This window comes from Prorops nasuta, unplaced genomic scaffold (genome assembly GCF_024137725.1).
Source record: "Prorops nasuta isolate Cenicafe-Biocafe unplaced genomic scaffold, Cenicafe_Pnas_1.2 PNAS00015, whole genome shotgun sequence".
Classification (NCBI taxonomy): Eukaryota; Metazoa; Arthropoda; class Insecta; order Hymenoptera; family Bethylidae; genus Prorops; species Prorops nasuta.
The window spans coordinates 3,326,295-3,346,136 of record NW_027116812.1 but is presented as its reverse complement, the minus strand read 5'-3'; the positions used below and the strand labels follow the sequence as shown (position 1 = coordinate 3,346,136).

At 34.7% G+C, this 19,842-nt stretch overlaps 3 protein-coding genes across 4 annotated transcripts; 1 reads left to right on the top strand and 2 right to left on the bottom strand.

Moving 5' to 3' along the window:
- Positions 1–182: 182 nt before the first annotated feature.
- On the bottom strand, positions 183–2,981 carry eas (ethanolamine kinase 1). The gene is made up of 6 exons (XM_066736010.1): positions 2,035–2,981; positions 1,458–1,595; positions 1,112–1,377; positions 809–1,035; positions 509–731; positions 183–434 (listed from the first exon to the last, which is right to left on the bottom strand). Exons 1-6 carry the CDS (start codon positions 2,158–2,160, stop codon positions 377–379), a joined length of 1,038 nt encoding a protein of 345 aa, XP_066592107.1. The 5' UTR covers positions 2,161–2,981; the 3' UTR covers positions 183–376.
- Positions 2,982–3,218: 237 nt separating this feature from the next.
- Positions 3,219–7,947, top strand: Blm (Bloom syndrome helicase). Of its 2 annotated transcripts, XM_066736360.1 has the most exons (6): positions 3,219–3,665; positions 3,735–3,837; positions 3,914–4,513; positions 4,578–5,265; positions 5,377–7,714; positions 7,798–7,947. In XM_066736360.1, exons 1-6 carry the CDS (start codon positions 3,574–3,576, stop codon positions 7,883–7,885), a joined length of 3,909 nt encoding a protein of 1,302 aa, XP_066592457.1. In that variant the 5' UTR covers positions 3,219–3,573; the 3' UTR covers positions 7,886–7,947. The 2 variants fall into 2 exon arrangements, with proteins under 2 accessions (XP_066592457.1, XP_066592456.1); XM_066736359.1 differs by having other exon boundaries at positions 4,578–7,714.
- Positions 7,948–8,081: 134 nt separating this feature from the next.
- Positions 8,082–8,976, bottom strand: LOC136779056 (succinate dehydrogenase assembly factor 2, mitochondrial-like). Its single transcript, XM_066736361.1, has 4 exons — positions 8,928–8,976; positions 8,786–8,855; positions 8,579–8,727; positions 8,082–8,515 (listed from the first exon to the last, which is right to left on the bottom strand). Exons 2-4 carry the CDS (start codon positions 8,819–8,821, stop codon positions 8,257–8,259), a joined length of 444 nt encoding a protein of 147 aa, XP_066592458.1. The 5' UTR covers positions 8,822–8,855; positions 8,928–8,976; the 3' UTR covers positions 8,082–8,256.
- Positions 8,977–19,842: the final 10,866 nt, after the last annotated feature.

Sequence of the window (19,842 nt, the reverse complement as noted above, 5' to 3'; positions counted from 1 at the left end):
AGATGGGTTGATGTTGATGCTGAATGATGCTAAAACTATACAGTCAGCAATTAGAGTGCAGGAATTGCGATTCTCAAAATTACTGTTCTCACCGTAACCGATGAATAAAATTTAATTTTAATTTGGTAAGTCAAAAATGCAATAATTTGTATTATAAAATTTTTATATTGTATATAAATTTTAAACTAAATATATAGTATTTGATCTGTATAAATATACACAATATACAGTTGTACCAACTATAAATTGCCACCTGTGCAATGGATTTGATTTTTAATAATAACAATGATAATTTTGTTTAGCACCTATAACAATGATATATTTTCAGTACTCTATTCCAAATGCATTATCTGGAATGTTTTGTTGCTAGAAAATATTAAAATAAATTATTTTGTTTTCTATGGAAATATTCGTTAAACCTTGAAGCAGCGTATCTAAAACAAAAAATACATTTTTTTGTACTCTGTAAAATATGAGGATTCAGAAACGTCTGTTACTTAATACTCACTTCAAAAAGTCAAAATCAATATGAGAATACTGACTTTGTACCAAAGCCCAACAACCCCAAAAAAAGTGTGCTAAAAGAACAAATTTATTCACATGTATATATAATTTATTAACATCTTTTTCATCCACATTGTCAGTCTCATTATAAGCTTGAAGATATTCCTTTAGCCATGCTTTTTGAAATTTCTCATCTGGATATAAAGCAAAATCAGGAGAATCTACACCTAGTTTCATAAAAAGATTTTTCTGTTAAAAATAATACTAATTTAAAAGAAAACACAAAAGTACAGAGAGAAATTACCAGCAAATTCTGCAAAATGATTTGCAATATCAAATGCTTGGTAATTATAGCCAGTGTACTCATAGTCTATAAATGTTACACTATTTTTCTTCTTATTGTATAAAATATTTGTCAATAATAAGTCATTGTGGGCATAAACAACAGGACTACCTAATTTGGTAAGTTCTTCTTTCAAAGTATTGTATTCACTTTGCAATACTTCATAGGGCCTGATTAATTCCTGAAATCTAACAAATTATAAATAAAAAGGAACTATTCAACAATTTAAAAATATAATTTAATAACAAATTCTATTCTGCATACCTTGATTGTTTAGAAGCATCAGAAAAACATTTAGGCATGAGTGACATAAAATTTTCAGCTTTACCCCATATAACAGATTCTTGGAACTCTTCTAGATGAGTAGGCTTTAAGTTATGCATCTGTGCCATTCTTTTTGCTATTAAGCAATGTATTTCAACATTTCTAACTGTATCAACTGTAAGTGTTTCCCCCTCCAAAAACTCATAAGCAAATCCATTATTGAATGTTGCATAAATAGAATGTGTAAAGCCAACTTTGTTTAGAACCTGTAAATAATATAATCTAATATTAGGTTAATTTAGATATAATTTTATTCACTTTATATTTTAATTTATATTAATATTACCAAAATATTTTCTATTTCATCACTTCGATTAATAAGTAAATCTGTCTTGTGGCCATACACTCTCACTAAAACCATTTCATTATAGTGTTCAGGATAATAAACTCCTATAAGTTTATTTGTTATTCCATTGGTAAAAACCTACAAAAAATTCTAATTTTTTTACTATAAACTTTATCTAAGTTCTGTAGTAACTTTATCTTTTATGAAAACTTAACACAGAAAACAAAAATCCAGGAATCTTTGTTCCCTGATAAGATAACAGAAGATAGAATAACATAAGATACATACTTTCATGATTACCTTGTTATTTTTACATCTTACTTACTAAATTATGTATAGGATAATATTAAAAATAGCTCAATGTTTAATATTAAATATAAATATATTTTTCATTCAATAATATTCTGCCTTAATTAGTAAAAATTCTTATTTTAGTGTTACAAAGATTATAGCTAAAGTAAAAATCAAGAAAAATATTGTATAAAAACTTGAAAATTTAGGCGATAGAAAATTAAATTAAAATGTATACATAGTAGCTTGTTTGCTAAATAAAATGAGTATAATTTTAATGGAGTACCTTGAAATATAGTTGATCCATAGGCCAATATGGCCTAATCTTTTTTATTATTTCTGTTGCACCTTTATTTATTTCATTTTCATCTATTGTAATATCAAGATGCAAATCTGCACATGAGGTTTCCATAATCTTAATTCTTTAATACTTAAAGCAAAAAGTGGTTGGTCTTTAAAGAAAAATTCACTCGTCTCAAAATGTAAATATTAATAATTTAGAAATGAGCTGAACATTTAATTAAACATTGAGTTCTAAATAAAGAGCTTCTTCCAAGCAAACATGAAGAGTAACTTGCTGTTCCAGCAGCTCTTGTAAAACTGGCATTAAGTTCGGTGCAGTTATTCTGTACCTAGTGATAAAGATAAGTGACATCATAGCACAGTACCCTAACTTTTAGCTCATTAATACTTCCGTATCGGAACTCGGGCCCCCAGCTTCATTTATGAAAAAATTTGTCGGACGAAATTAACGTTAAGCACGATATCCGTATTGCTAATAAAATGCAGCATTTTCTTTACCATCTTATTACATTATTAAATTAATTTCTTGTTTTTATCTTAAGAATTTTTTGTTTGCTTAATAATTTAGTATTGTACGCACGTAATTCACACATGTTATAATTTAATTTATTTTTATTATTATTTGAGAGTTTATACGCTGACTAGGAAAAATATTTACACATTTTTAATCATGACGTGACATACTTTGTCATCATTATGAATTTGATGGTTTGCAATATAATTCTGTATTATTTATACGCCACTTAATTATATAAAATAAATTAAATTTAAAAAAAAAACTATATTATTGCGTATATTTGTTGAAAGCTTAAAACTAAAAAGTAAAAGTAAATGACGGCTGTAAATATGTATATTATACCTATATGTATATCTACATAACCTATCGCGGATTATCTTTTTTATGACCTAGTTTGATTTGATGATATGCAACAGACTTCATAACAGTTAGCGCTTGCTGCCTTGTTGCCGCTTTATAGAGCGACTGCGCCATGTTTCTCATGGAAATTTCTCTTTACTTAGGCCGTGTTCCGTTATTGACTGTGAGTACTAGTAATCTATAGTTTGCGTAACATAAACTATAGATTTTCAGTACTCACAGTCAATAACGGAACACGGCCTTAGTTTACTTAAATCTCGCGGTTTCCCGCCAACTTCATAGAAAACAATTGTTCAAGGTTCTTTAACATGTTATTAAACTTGACTCCACTCATAATACATCATAAATCATTATAAATGTATTTATTTTCAAATTTTATTACTTAACTGATGTGGTTCATTAATTTTATTAGATATTAAAGTTTATTGTGGTATATGCGTGCATGTTTTGAGCCATAAGTTTGATTAACTTTTCGTCATTTCGGAATCTTTGAAGAAGTGATGTGTAAACGCTGGTTATAAAATAATTGTAATTAATAGTATTTAAATTGAGATATACAAAATAAACTACAAGTATGAACAAAATCTGTATAAGATATCTAAAAATTGAATATTGATGTTATGATGCTTGCTAAACCCATTAATAATGATGACTAAAAAAATACCCATTTCTCAAGATGATGCTCAACTAAAGCTAAAGCAATTAAGTGGTGACACCGATAAAAATGTAGTATCTGGGTATGAAACTTCGAAATCTTCAATTAAAACCAAAACTTCTGTTATATATGAGACCTCTCTTATTTTCAGAAAACATTTCAATATTATAGATTCATCAGACAGTGACGATGATGTATTACAGAAGAAGAAAAATCCACTTCCAATTCAAAAATTTTCATCAATTATTTCAATAGTAATCTTTATTTTATTTCTTTTCTTTAATAATTTTTGAAAAAAGTCATAATTTTTAAATTATATACTTTCCTCAGGATAGTTCAGAAGATTCATTTAATGTTAGTGATTCTAAATATTTAACTGAAGAGCAAAAAGCTGCTCCTTTAAAAAAAGTAGAAAACAAATTAAAAATTCAACAACTCTCTCTTAGTAATATCAATAGAAGAAATAAAAACAAAGAAAGGCATTTTATATTATCGTCAAGTGAAAGTGAAGATGAAGTGCCCTCTTCTCCAGTGAGTAGAAAGGGCAATGCTCATAATGATAGATCACTCACTAACAGTTCTCAAGGAGAAGCTAATGTTGAAGTTTCATCGCCATCTTCTGCCAAAGAAAAAATTTATATAAGTGATGATTCTCTTCTGGACAATTCTCAAAAAGAAAATATAATTGATAATGAAGTGCAGTCAAAGTGTATATCAAATGACAGTATGAAAAAGGCTGATAGTTTACAGTTCAAAAAAGATAAAAATGTAACAAATAATTCTTTAAGTCCTGTAAAAAGTCCATTAAATATTGAAACAAAATGGGCTGGTCCTGATTTCAAATTAAACTTAAAGCCATTAGGTATTGATGAGCAGCTACTCTCATGGGTTAAAACTGTTAATAGTAATCCATTGTTATCTATCTCACCAGTAAGTACTTACATTGATTATTTAATTATAAAGTATGATTTATTTTTTCTCTTACAATTTGTAGGATACAAAAGAAAAATTGAAGAATGTGTCTACTGAGTTAAAGGAACTTCAAATAAAAGTTCTTGAGAAATTTTTCTTAGCTCTTGATAAAATTCCCATGGCAGTATTAGAAAAGTTTCCTAAATTTGATAGCTACTCTTATAAGAAAATGAAGGAGCTTAATCAACGTATAAAAGCTAAGTTAGTATTAACAGAAAAAAAACTGTCACGTTTTATTGATAATGAAAAAGCAGTCACTGCTTTAAGTTTAGAAGCTGATGATGATTTTACAAATGTCACTGGAATATCTATAGGAAGCAGTTCTTCAAATATGGATATTAGCCTAAATGAATCTAAAACTGAAGAAGATTTAAATATAAGCAATACTGTATCCCCAGCGAGAGATAAAGTAATTTTGTCACACTTTAAAATGAGAATAGATAATCCAAGTGTTTCAGATTGGCATGATAAAAGTCCACAAAGTGAATGGAAATCTACCATAAATACTTCTAATACTTCTAGTCAATCTAAGCTTGATTCTTCTACAATAGGGAAGAAATTCAGTTTTCAGCCGAAAAAACCCATTAAAGCATCATTGAGTAGAGAGGCTTCTAAACAATTAGGGGAAATTTTGGAAAAACATGAGCAGACTAAAATTAACCTAAATGAAAGTTCTTCTAATGCTTCATGCTTTACCAGTGATCATAGAGGTATACAAACAAGCAATAATAAAAAGTTGCCCTTGAAAGAATCTAAAGAAGTAGTAAAAGACGAATCTGAATTTGATTTATCTAACAATGATCCTTGTTTACATGACGAAGAATTAGCCAGGACACTGTCTATGGAACTTAATCAACTTCCATCTTTCGGAAATGAGGCTAATGTTTGTATGGACAAAGCAAAATCAATTTCTATGGCAAAATATTCAAATCCTTTGAAAAAAGATAACAAAAATTATGATGAAACGAATGTAAAAAATTCAATAACTACGACGGGAACCCAAGTGGCCCAGTTCACGTCTAATTACAAAAATGATGGAAGTACTGGTGAATTCGATAGTACTGATTATCCGCACTTTCGAGAGCTGTACAAAATCTTTCGACAAAAATTTGGATTATATAGCTTTAGACCTAATCAGTTGCAAGCAATAAATGCAGCTCTTTTAGGCTTTGACTGTTTTATTCTGATGCCTACAGGAGGTGGCAAATCGCTCTGCTATCAATTACCAGCTCTTTTGAATCCTGGAGTCACTATTGTCATATCTCCATTAAAAAGTCTTATCCTCGATCAAGTCCAAAAACTAACTTCCCTCGATATCCCGGCAGCTCACATGTCTGGAAATATATCAGATTCACAATCAGAAGGAATATATAGGGAGTTAGCTAAAAAAGATCCCGCCATCAAACTTTTGTATGTGACACCGGAGAAAATCTCTGCTTCGCAAAAACTATGCGCTGCTTTCAAAAATTTATACGAGAGACAGTTGTTAGCTAGATTTGTTATCGACGAAGCTCATTGTGTAAGCCAGTGGGGTCATGATTTTAGGCCTGATTACAAAAAGTTGAAACTTCTCAGGGATAATTATCCCAGAGTGTCGACAATGGCCTTGACTGCCACGGCCACTCCAAGAGTTCGAACGGATATCTTGCATCAGTTAGGTATGAATAAACCCAAATGGTTCATGTCAAGTTTCAATAGACCTAATTTAAGATACAGCGTAATATCTAAAAAAAGCAGAAATTGCTCCGATGAGGTAGTTGCTATGATAAAATCTAAATACAAAAATGACAGTGGAATCGTCTACTGTTTATCAAGAAAAGATTGTGATGACTACGCAACGCAAATGCAGCAAAATGGAATTCGGGTTATGAGTTATCATGCTGGTCTGTCGGATAATCAACGAAACGATATTCAAAGTAGATGGATCTCGGAGCAGATTAAAGTAGTATGTGCTACTATAGCTTTTGGTATGGGAATAGATAAACCTAATGTACGTTTTGTCTTACACGCCGCCCTCCCAAAATCCATTGAAGGTTATTACCAAGAAAGTGGACGCGCAGGTCGCGATGGTGATAATGCGGATTGCATTTTATTTTACAATTACTCTGATATGTACAGAATTAGAAAAATGATCGAGATGGATTCTCCTGGTAGAGAGGTTTTGAAAACTCATATGGACAATTTGTATAAGATGGTATCATTTTGTGAAAATAAAGTAGATTGTCGAAGGGTTCAGCAGCTCAACTATTTTGGTGAAATATTCAATAGAGATAATTGCATTGCTAATAAAGCTACGTCATGTGATAACTGTAGATGCATAGGAGATTTTAACTCAGTGGATGTAACGGAAGACGTGAAAATTGTTTTGAATGGTGTAAAAGAGATTACGCAAAAGAGAATGTGTAGTTTAACCATTATTTTCCTAACGGATATTTTCAAGGGCAGTGATTTAAAAAAAATAAGAGAATCGGGCGTTTCAAAACTTAATATGTATGGAAAAGGAAGATCGTGGCAAAAAGGGGACATTGAGCGATTCTTACATAAGCTGGTACTTGACGAATATTTACTGGAAACTATGTACATTAATAACGAAATTGCTTGTGCCTATGTACATATCGGGCCGAAAGCGTCAGAATTTATGTTAAACAAAAATGCAAAGTATACTATAACTGTGAAGTCGTCATCTAGTAGTTCTAGCGGAGTAGCGACTGTTTCAGTAGTAACAAAGAAAGTTGATGTTGTAATAAAAGAATTGCAGGATCAATGTTATACTGAATTAATGGCTATTATTAGAGGAATTGCAGAAGCTTTAGATGTTTCTTCTGGTTCTATAATGAATATGATAGCTCTTAGAGCTATGAGTAAACATCTACCAGAAACTGGCGAGGAAATGTTGAAATTAGAACACGTTACTAAAGCCAATTTTGAAAAATATGGCAAAGCTTTGCTTGATATTACCCAAAAATATGCCGCGAAGAAAAAGATAGTTTTAAATGAGATGGAAGCAGATCAAGGCACCGATAATAATGATGACAATGATTCTTGGGATATCCCATTCATAGCTGGAAGCTCAGGAGGTACTACGGGAAGGAAGCGTAAAGGAAAAGTTAATTATCGAGGCAATATGAAAAAATTTAAGCGCGGTGGTGGTAATGCTAGGTATTATTTTAACTTCTTTATTTAAATATTTGTATTATGTAATTAAGAATTAAAACATTTTAATCATTTCTTTTAATTATTAGTTCACAGAGAGGTAAGACTTCTACGCGCGGTAGGAAAACAGCAGCAAGTAGAGGAGGAGCGGGGATAGGACTCGTACATTTAAAATAATATTTATCAGACTTTGACATTCATAAATATTGGATAGTCATGTACATACAGGTATAAACCATTTTAATGAATTATTAAATTAAAAGTTTTTATTAAATTTTTTTTAAATATCTAATGTACATTTTGTAAACATTACTTGAATAATGCGATTAGAAAAAAAAATTCAATATTGAATGTAAATAACTACTACTTAAAGCAAGATTCAATAAACTTATTTGTGTATTTTTGTTTATTATTACACTTGTGCACAAATACCTAAATATATGAGTCAATTTACAGATTTTCCTACGCTAGTTTATTTACAATCAGATTTTTACAGCTTAAAAATATAAACTACATCAGAATTAACTTATAAATTCAGAAATAAATTTTTACAGGTTTCTAATTTCCATATTCTTATTACGAGTGTGTTCCTTTAATAAATCCATAATTTCATTATCAAATTCTGGTGGCACAGGATTGTGTTCTATTGCCCAATAATATATATCCCAGTCATTAGATGGTGCATTAATTAAATTGTCATACATCTGTAGCTGCTTCTCATTAAATCCATCTAAATATTTATTTGCAAATGTCCCAAGAAGCAAACAATTTTCTAATATACCACGTTGACGGGATTGATATATTAGCCTAAAAACAAAATGGTTTTTATATATATATAGACAACATGTTAAAAATATTTTAAAGTCCCACCTTGCTTTTCTCACATCTTTCTTTTCTTCTTGGTGTTCAATGTGAATTGACTTATTAAATCCTTCATTTGATGCACGAATGAAATCCCCGGTATTTTTGAATTTTACTTCCATTTTTGATATGCCCCTTGTTATGGTAAAATTTTTTGTCTATAATAATGTAGAAATTTATTGTCATATTTCTGTTTATTGACGTTTTTTTACTTACATGTTTTACTATTGAGCTCGAGACGAAATTCATCATAATATTTCATACAATTCTACAATTAAACATATACCTAAGAGAATTTTATAACTATGAGAGAGAGAGGTTAGATTTATATATAGAATGATGTTTTATGTTTACTAACTAGCGACTTGTCCGACCCCGACCCCCGTTCGTGTTCCTTCTTGTTCCTGTTCCTACTTCCTAGGGTGCATTCCAAATTACGCATGAAGCAGCGTTGCCAAGTGTAGTATAATTATACTACCGTAGTATAATTTTCCTATAGCGTAGTATCCTTAGAATACATACTACGCTACAGTTTCTGTTCCCTGCGGGATCCTACGCTATAGTTTCTGTTCACTGCGGGATCCTACGCTACAGTTTCTGTCCTTGCGGGATACAACCAATGCCAGGTATGGCTTTTTCTAATGTTTCGATGCATTTAGGAACTGCTTTAAAAAGACACCAGCGCTCTTACTATGTAGTACTAATACGCGCGCCTATGTATAACTCATCCTCGCTTATCTCGTATATACACAATGGGAAATTAAATCATATGTAGCTCAGGCATCAGATAGTGTAGTAATGAATTAAATAATATAATTCAACCCGGGAAAGAAAACTATAGTATAATTAACGGGAATCCATATACCGACATTACAGGGCGAAAACTATTTCGCATGCAGCGTCGTCATTTGTTGACGGATTGTAAAGTTATTACAGGTTTTTGGGAATGCCAGAAGCTTATCTACTAAGTTACGTTAGGAAAATTAACAAAAAATGAACAAAAATTTTTGTTTAAATAAATATATTAACATTATTGAGAAACAACAATTAAATCGCAAAATCCCCCAACGTACTTTACTAGATAATGTTCATACGTTTCCAAAAAGTCCACAAAAATGCAAATCTGTCAAGAAATGACGATGCTGCATGCAAAATAAATAATTGAAGAATTTCGTGTTGGCGACTTCCCGAACACGAAATTCTTCCATTATTTATTTTGCATGCAGCATCGTCATTTCTTGACAGATTTGCATTTTTGTGGACTTTTTGGAAACGTATGAACATTATCTAGTAAAGTACGTTGGGGGATTTTGCGATTTAAATGTTGTTTCTCAATAATGTTAATATATTTATTTAAACAAAAAATTTTTTTCATTTTTTGTTAATTTTCCTAACGTAAGTTAGTAGATAAGCTTCTGGCATTTCCAAAAACCTGTAATAACTTTACAATCCGTCAACAAATGACGACGCTGCATGCGAAATAGTTTTCGCCCTGTAATGTTGGTATATGGATTCCCGTTAAGGTGCGGTGTGCTCTTGGCACTTCTACAAGATTCCCAAAGATCAGAAAATTAATTCGAATCATTTACTAATCGGAAGGGATCTTGTAGAAGTGAGCCCCCCCACCACGACAAGGTGGCACACCGTCGGGGAGGGAGGCGGCGCCGCCTCACCTGAAACAAAAAGAAAACAAAAATATACTTGAAAAAACGAGTATTCAACCCGAAATGTGGAAGGATTTTCAAAGAAAATATTTCCACATTTCAGATTCTAATTAGGAATTTCAAAGACAGACAAAGATATAAATTAATAAAGCATGCTAAAAAAAGTGAATGAATAGAGAAACTAACTAAATTGTTACTTCTTTCCAGCGGTTAGTTGAGAAGCTTCCTCCTCTCGAGCGTGAATGTTAATTCACACAAAGGTCAACCAGATCTTGACTGATACTCTCCTCAGTGACTAATTACCCTTACATTCTTTGTCCCTTGGTGTGGATCCGAGTTGTCACACGAAGAACTACTACGTCGAGGAAACGATTTACACATCAATAAAGATGGACCCCTATTAGGTGAACTTAATGAGCCAACGTCGAGAGTCCACAAGGACAAAGTAAGTAAGGGTTGATAGTCGCTGAAGGAGGATCAGCCCGAGCCAGTTGACACTCGAGAGTCCACTTCTCAATAAACACCTGTACTTGAATTAACAATGAATGAAAATAATAAGATTAAATTTATCTATCCTTGAAATTATTTAAATAAATGTGGACTTAAGTAAACGGACTGGTAATTAAGCCCTACTCGTTGACAGCCTTGTCCTACAAGAGTCCTTCCTAAAACATAAAATAAATTAAACAAGTATGAGAAATAAAAAAATAAATTATTTGCCAGTACGTCCTCTCCCGATGATGTCCCGATTCCAAGCGAGGGTTTGACTTGGTCCAACCCAGGATGGCAATGGCGCATGATTAGTGTTGGATTTATGTCGATATTGGGAAAATGCGGTCACTATCCATGGCTCTCTCCCGCTCCAACTGAAACAGAAAGAAAACAAAAATAAAATTGAAAAAACGAGTATTCAACCCGAAATGTGGAAGGATTTTCAAGGAAAATATTTCCACATTTCAGATTCTAATTGGGAATTTCAAGGACAGACAAAGATATAAATTAATGAAGCATGCTACAAAAAGTGAATGAACAGAGAAGCTAACGAAATTGTTACATCTTTCCAGCGGTTAGTTGAGAAGCTTCCTCCTCTCGAGCGTGAATGTTAATTCACACAAAGGTCGACCAGATCACGGCTGATACTCTCCTCAGTGACTAATGACCCTTACTTTCTTTGTCCCTTGGTGTGGATCCGAGTTGTCACACGAAGAACTACTACGTCGAGGAAACGATTTACACATCAATAAAGATGGACCCCTATTAGGTGAACTTAATGAGCCAACATCGAGAGTCCACAAGGACAAAGTAAGTAAGAGTTGATAGTCACTGAAGGAGGATCAGCCCGAGCCAGTTGACACTCGAGAGTCCACTTCTCAATAAACACCTGTACTTGAATTAACAATGAATGAAAGTAATAAAAGTAAATTTGCCTATCCTTGAAATTATATTAATAAATGTGGACTTAAGTAAACGGAGAGTGTTTACTTCCTACTCCTTGGTAGCCTTGTCCTATAAGCGTCCTTCCTAAAACATAAAATAAATTAAACAAGTATGAGAAATAAGAAAAGAATGTATTTGCCTGTACGTCTTCCTCCAACGACGGCTCGATTCCGAATGATGGTTTGACTCACTCCAACCCAGGATGGCAATGGCGCATGATTGGTGTCGATTCGTTATAGGGTTTATATCGTTATTGGATACGGGGTCACTATCCATGGTCCTCTAGCGCTCGACCTGAAACAAACAAAAAAATTAGAATAAATTTGGAAAAAAACGAGAATTCAACCCGAAATGTGGAAGTATTTTCAAGGAAAATATTCCCACATTTCAGATTCTAATTAGGAATTTCAAAGACAGACAAAGATATAAATTAATAAAGCATGCTACAAAAAGTGAATGAAAACAGAAGCTAACGAAATTGTTACTTCTTTCCAGCGGTTAATTGAAAAGCTTCCTCCTCTCGAGCGTGAATGTTAATTCACACAAAGGTCAACCAGATCATGACTGATACTCTCCTCAGTGACTAATTACCCTTACTTTCTTTGTCCCTTGGTGTGGATCCGAGTTGTCACACGAAGAACTACTACGTCGAGGAAACGATTTACACATCAATAAAGATGGACCCCTATTAGGTGAACTTAATGAGCCAACGTCGAGAGTCCACAAGGACAAAGTAAGTAAGGGTTGATAGTCGCTGAAGGAGGATCAGCCCGAGCCAGTTGACACTCGAGAGTCCACTTCTCAATAACACCTGTACTTGAATTAACAATGAATGAAAATAATAAGATTAAATTTATCTATCCTTGAAATTATTTAAATAAATGTGGACTTAAGTAAACGGACTGGTAATTAAGCCCTACTCGTTGACAGCCTTGTCCTACAAGAGTCCTTCCTAAAACATAAAATAAATTAAACAAGTATGAGAAATAAAAAAATAAATTATTTGCCAGTACGTCCTCTCCCGATGATGTCCCGATTCCAAGTGAGGGTTTGACTTGGTCCAACCCAGGATGGCAATGGCGCATGATTAGTGTTGGATTTATGTCGATATTGGGAAAATGCGGTCACTATCCATGGCTCTCTCCCGCTCCAACTGAAACAGAAAGAAAACAAAAATAAAATTGAAAAAACGAGTATTCAACCCGAAATGTGGAAGGATTTTCAAGGAAAATATTTCCACATTTCAGATTCTAATTGGGAATTTCAAGGACAGACAAAGATATAAATTAATAAGGCATGCTACAAAAAGTGAATGAACAGAGAAGCTAACGAAATTGTTACATCTTTCCAGCGGTTAGTTGAGAAGCTTCCTCCTCTCGAGCGTGAATGTTAATTCACACAAAGGTCGACCAGATCACGGCTGATACTCTCCTCAGTGACTAATAACCCTTACTTTCTTTGTCCCTTGGTGTGGATCCGAGTTGTCACACGAAGAACTACTACGTCGAGGAAACGATTTACACATCAATAAAGATGGACCCCTATTAGGTGAACTTAATGAGCCAACATCGAGAGTCCACAAGGACAAAGTAAGTAAGAGTTGATAGTCACTGAAGGAGGATCAGCCCGAGCCAGTTGACACTCGAGAGTCCACTTCTCAATAAACACCTGTACTTGAATTAACAATGAATGAAAATAATAAGATTAAATTTATCTATCCTTGAAATTATTTAAATAAATGTGGACTTAAGTAAACGGAGAGTATTTACTTCCTACTCCTTGGTAGCCTTGTCCTATAAGCGTCCTTCCTAAAACATAAAATAAATTAAACAAGTATGAGAAATAAGAAAAGAATGTATTTGCCTGTACGTCTTCCTCCAACGACGGCTCGATTCCGAATCATGGTTTGACTCACTCCAACCCAGGATGGTAATGGCGCATGATTGGTGTCGATTCGTTATAGGGTTTATGTCGTTATTGGATACGGCGTCACTATCCATGGTCCTCTAGCGCTCGACCTGAAACAAACAAAAAAATTAGAATAAATTTGGAAAAAAACGAGAATTCAACCCGAAATGTGGAAGGATTTTCAAGGAAAATATTCCCACATTTCAGATTCTAATTAGGAATTTCAAAGACAGACAAAGATATAAATTAATAAAGCATGCTACAAAAAGTGAATGAAAACAGAAGCTAACGAAATTGTTACTTCTTTCCAGCGGTTAATTGAAAAGCTTCCTCCTCTCGAGCGTGAATGTTAATTCACACAAAGGTCAACCAGATCATGACTGATACTCTCCTCAGTGACTAATTACCCTTACTTTCTTTGTCCCTTGGTGTGGATCCGAGTTGTCACACGAAGAACTACTACGTCGAGGAAACGATTTACACATCAATAAAGATGGACCCCTATTAGGTGAACTTATTGAGCCAACATCGAGAGTCCACAAGGACAAAGTAAGTAAGGGTTGATAGTCGCTGAAGGAGGATCAGCCCGAGCCAGTTGACACTCGAGAGTCCACTTCTCAATAAACACCTGTACTTGAATTAACAATGAACGAAAATAATAAGATTAAATTTATCTATCCTTGAAATTATTTAAATAAATGTGGACTTAAGTAAACGGACAGGTAATTAAGCCTTACTCGTTGACAGCCTTGCCCTATACTTGTCCCTCTTAAAACTTAAAAAAATTAAGCAAGTATGAAAAGTAGAAAAATAATTAGGATATTTGTCAGTACGTCCTCCTCTGATGACGGTTTGACTCCAAATAATGGTTTGTCTTTCTCCAACTGATGGAGAAAAGGGTACAGGGTTGGTATGAATTCCATATCGAATATATATCGATATTGGACTGTTTTGCCACTAGGAATAGTCCGCTTCCACTCCACCTGAAAATAAGAAATGTTAATAAAATTTGAGAAAACGAGTATTTAACCTGAAATATGGAAGGTTTTTCAAACAAAATATTTCCATATTTCATTTTATAATTTGGAATTTCAAGAACTGGCAAAAATGGTATTTAATACGAAGATTCTACCAAGAACATACGATTTTAAAAAAAAAGGGAAAATGGTATTTGATTCTAGTTATTAATTGAGATGCATCTTTCTCTCGAGAGAGTGAACGTTAATTCAATTAAGATGTGCCTTTATTAGTTGAACTGGACGTGTGGGAAGATAGAATCTCCGTGGAAAATGAAGTTGAGGTGATTCCCTTTATTTTAAAAGGAATTAAGAAACCTGAAAATGATACCCTACCTAATACCGAAAACTATAATGACTATCTAATTCACAAAACTAAAGAGCCTACATATAACGCCAATCTAAACCTAATGAAAAACAGAAAATAAGCGCAAAATAGAAATAGACGATACGGAGGATCTGAAAAACATTAAAAACAAAACAAGAAATGATTTTAACCGAAGAATGGCCAACTGTAACCTACTGATAGGTTTTTGGTCATTCTTTAGTTAATAAAAAAAATTTCCACGGTTTTACCCGTGGGACTCACTCATTCGGCGAATTCCCAGCCATAATTCATACATATTCTGCGATAATACCGAAGATGGGAATGGTGATGTTGATGGCGATGATAATGGCGTTTATGATGACGATGGAGATGAGGACGCTGACGTTATGCACTCGCGAAAAAATGATTTTTAAACGGCACTGCGCGAATTCTTTTTAAGGTACACTTCTCGCGACAACCGCACTACGCGACGAGCAGCTCACGACTGACACTACGAGACTCGGATTATTCAAAAGGCACTACGCGACGCGATTTCTTTTTAACGTACACTACCGGGATAGCCGCACTACGCGACGAGCAGTTCACGACTGTCACTACAAATTCTAATTTATAAAACAGCAGTGCGCTACGTGATTTCTTTTTAACGTACACTACGCAGAAGAACCGCACTACGCGACGAGCACTTCACAACTGACACTACAGACTCGGATTTTTAAATCAGCAGTGCGCTACGCGATTTCTTTTTAACGAACACTACCGGGACAACCGCACTACGCGATGAGCAGTTCACGACTGACACTACAGACTCGGATTTTTAAAGTAGCAGTGCGCTACGTGATTTCTTTTTAACGTACACTACCGGGACAACCGCACTACGCGACGAGCACTTCACAACTGACACTACAGACTCGGAATTTTGAAGTAGCAGTGCGCTACGCGATTTCTTTTTAACGAACACTACGCGGAAGAACCGCACTACGCGACGAGCAGTTCACGACTGACACTACAGACTCGGATTTTTAAAGTAGCAGTGCGCTACGCGATTTCTTTTTAACGTACACTACCGGGACAACCGCACTACGCGACGAGCAGTTCACAACTGACACTTCGAGACTTGGATTTTTAAAGTAGCAGTGCGCTACGCGATTTCTTTTTAACGTACACTACCGGGACAACCGCACTACGCGACGAGCAGTTCACGACTGACACTACAGACTCGGATTTTTAAAGTAGCAGTGCGCTACGCGATTTCTTTAAAACGTACACTACGCGGGAGAACCGCACTACGCGACGAGCACTACACAACTGACACTTCGAGACTTGGATTTTTAAAGTAGCAGTGCGCTACGCGATTTCTTTTTAACGTACACTACCGGGACAACCGCACTACGCGACGAGCAGTTCACGACTGACACTACAGACTCGGATTTTTGAAGCAGCTGTGCGCTACGCGATTTCTTTTTAACGAACACTACGCAGGAGAACCGCACTACGCGACGAGCAGTTCACGACTGACACTACAGACTCGGATTTTTAAAGTAGCATTGCGCTACGCGATTTCTTTTTAACGAACACTACGCGAGAGAACCGCATTACGCGACGAGCACTACACAACTGACACTTCGAGACTTGGATTTTTAAAGTAGCAGTGCGCTACGCGATTTCTTTTTAACGTACACTACCGGGACAACCGCACTACGCGACGAGCAGTTCACGACTGACACTACAGACTCGGATTTTTAAAGCAGCTGTGCGCTACGCGATTTCTTTTTAACGAACACTACGCGAGAGAACCGCACTACGCGACGAGCACTTCACAACTGACACTTCGAGACTTGGATTTTTAAAGTAGCAGTGCGCTACGCGATTACTTTTTAACGTACACTACGCAGGAGAACCGCACTACGCGACGAGCAGTTCACGACTGACACTACAGACTCGGATTTTTAAATCAGCAGTGCGCTACGCGATTTCTTTTTAACGTACACTACGCAGGAAAACCGCACTACGCGACGAGCAGTTCACGACTGACACTACAGACTCGGATTTTTAAAGTAGCAGTGCGCTACGCGATTTCTTTTAAACGTACACTACCGGGACAACCGCACTACGCGACGAGCAGTTCACGACTGACACTACAGACTCGGATTTTTGAAGCAGCTGTGCGCTACGCGATTTCTTTTTAACGAACACTACGCGAGAGAACCACACTACGCGACGAGCACTTCACAACTGACACTTCGAGACTTGGATTTTTAAAGTAGCAGTGCGCTACGCGATTACTTTTTAACGTTCACTACCGGGACAACCGCACTACGCGACGAGCAGTTCACGACTGACACTACAGACTCGGATTTTTAAATCAGCAGTGCGCTACGCGATTTCTTTTTAACGTACACTACGCAGGAAAACCGCACTACGCGACGAGCAGTTCACGACTGACACTACAGACTCGGATTTTTAAAGTAGCAGTGCGCTACGCGATTTCTTTTAAACGTACACTACCGGGACAACCGCACTACGCGACGAGCAGTTCACGACTGACACTACAGACTCGGATTTTTGAAGCAGCTGTGCGCTACGCGATTTCTTTTTAACGAACACTACGCAGGAGAACCGCACTACGCGACGAGCACTTCACGACTGACACTAAAAGACTCGGATTTTTCAAACTGCACTACACTAGCGACAGAATATGCAGTTTATCTCTCCTATGTTTTCACTTGTCGCTTGTCGCTCGTCGCTAGCAGCGACATATTCTGAGGCGGGTTCTTAATGTAGGAACGAAGGAAACGGGTAATCGCTAGCAGCAATCGCATAATGGTTTCTTAGGGGTAGTGACTGTGGTGTCGTGTTATGGTGTATGACATTTGAATTTAATTTGCATGTATAAAAAAATTGTGAATATTCAAATAATAATCAAAAGTTATGAGGTATGCACATATATTGAATGAGGAATTAATAAAGGTTTCATATATATTTGAAATGAATGTGTTTTCTTAAATCCTTGTTATGAAAATATTTCCTTCATTTTCCTATATAGCATGAGAGGATGAAAATTATATAGTTCATATATCAGAAAATAATAATTTACATTAGTAAAGTTATAATTATCCTTAGTTTGATAATTTTATTAGTAAAATTCATTGTTGCTACATGTTACTCATAATAAAACTTAATTGAATTTATTTTGTAATAAAAATGTTACAATTTAAGATTCTGTTTTTAGTAAGAAATCTGTACAGGGTGAGGAACTTAAACCGCCCCAAAACATTAGTAGAAAAAGATGCATATCTTTTTAACTATAAGAGATATTCAATTTTTTTATATGACCTTTGCGAAAGCAAATAACAAGAGGATTCGAGAATGTCCTATGCACAAATTGAATATCTTTTATAATTAAAGAGATACTCGTCTTTCCGCATCTATATTCTAGGGGGGTATAACAGCTTCACTCTGTATATATACCGTATTATTTTACAAGCAAAGCCTGTTTTTTGGGTTAATTATATTCAACGTTTTTTATATATTAATTACAATAATTATTCATTATATTATTTTAGCTTCATATGTATCGGCTTGCTATAATTGTGACAAATGTATTTTCAATTTGAATTTCCATCCATTTTTCAAATTTAAAATTCACACGATCCGCCTGTTCCGTTCCATTGAATACATAGTATACAGAGCAGCGCTACAGGCGATACGGGCGATACTAGCGATGTCGCTGAAAAGTTGGATAAATTCAACTTTATTTCAGTGTCGCAGAAAGTGTATACTTTATCCCACGTGACCATTTGTCGCTAGCGACGAGCGACAAGTGAAATCGTACCTTTAAGGAGGTTGTATCGTTAAAAGAATTAACATTGAGATTTGAACAAAAATTTAACCACCAATCAGTTCATGACTAATAAAGCTCCAGTTAAAATTTCGTTAAGATTCAGAGCCTAGAAGCCAAGAATAAAATAATTTTAATTAACATGTACCCTTATGGAAAAGAAGCAATTTTTTGTAATATCTTAATAATTAATATTAAAATTAGCATCATAATTTATTAATTACCGCTTTCCTAAGCTTTAAATACATGTTATAAAAATTTTTAAATAATTGAATCAACAGTTTTTACGTCTCCTATAAGTTTCATGCTAATTTTAATATTAATTATTAAGATATTACAAAAAATTACTTCTTTTCCATAAGGGTACATGTTAATTAAAATTATTTTATTCTTGGCTTCTAGGCTCTGAATCTTAACGAAATTTTAACTGGAGCTTTATTAGTCATGAACTGATTGGTGGTTAAATTTTTGTTCAAATCTCAATGTTAATTCTTTTAACGATACAACCTCCTTAATGGCCAAAACACGTCTGAAAGCACTGAGAGCTTATTATACCTAAAACACTATACTTCGTTTCTTCTCTGTGAATCACACTTACTATACATTTTGCGTGGTATATTCAATTCTCGCCAACAAACTATACAGCGTAGTATCTTCCAACATGGCGGACTTGGCAACGCTGGCATGAAGCGCATAGAATGTACAGTTTATGTCACATTTATTATAGAATTTAAGTGCTTACTGCGCGCATATGCGTGACTCGGAACGCACCCCTACATACATGCTAATAGCCTAATAAGGGTGAGTTAAAGGCCCGATTCCACAAGACATGTTTAAACTGGATTAAGTTAATTATGCTATATTCTATGTGACATAAAATATAGCAAAATTAACTTAATCCAGTTTAAACAAGTCTTGTGGAATCGGGCCTTAGGGTCAATTCGACCAAGTAGGCTAGAGCCCAAGTCAGACTTAAGTTGGTATAGTTAATGTGACGGGGACTATACCAACTTAAGTCAGACTTGGGCTCTAGCCTATACTTGGGGTGCATTCCAAATCACGCATGAAGCGCATAGAATGTA

What these genes read in the sequence shown, in the direction of transcription:
- eas (XM_066736010.1), bottom strand. Translation starts at nt 2,160, where the DNA reads ATGGAAACCTCATGTGCAGATTTGCATCTTGATATTACAATAGATGAA. An exon ending in ATGAAATAGAAAATATTTTG is followed by an intron (nt 1,378 to 1,457) that starts GTAATATTAATA and finishes TATTATTTACAG; the next exon opens with GTTCTAAACAAAGTTGGCTT. An exon ending in TCATTTTGCAGAATTTGCTG is followed by an intron (nt 732 to 808) that starts GTAATTTCTCTC and finishes TTATGAAACTAG; the next exon opens with GTGTAGATTCTCCTGATTTT.
- Blm (XM_066736359.1), top strand. Translation starts at nt 3,574, where the DNA reads ATGATGACTAAAAAAATACCCATTTCTCAAGATGATGCTCAACTAAAG. An exon ending in GATAAAAATGTAGTATCTGG is followed by an intron (nt 3,666 to 3,734) that starts GTATGAAACTTC and finishes TCTTATTTTCAG; the next exon opens with AAAACATTTCAATATTATAG. An exon ending in CGCGGTGGTGGTAATGCTAG is followed by an intron (nt 7,715 to 7,797) that starts GTATTATTTTAA and finishes TTTAATTATTAG; the next exon opens with TTCACAGAGAGGTAAGACTT.
- LOC136779056 (XM_066736361.1), bottom strand. Translation starts at nt 8,821, where the DNA reads ATGATGAATTTCGTCTCGAGCTCAATAGTAAAACAT. An exon ending in CGAGCTCAATAGTAAAACAT is followed by an intron (nt 8,728 to 8,785) that starts GTAAGTAAAAAA and finishes ACATTATTATAG; the next exon opens with ACAAAAAATTTTACCATAAC. An exon ending in AAAGATGTGAGAAAAGCAAG is followed by an intron (nt 8,516 to 8,578) that starts GTGGGACTTTAA and finishes TTTTGTTTTTAG; the next exon opens with GCTAATATATCAATCCCGTC.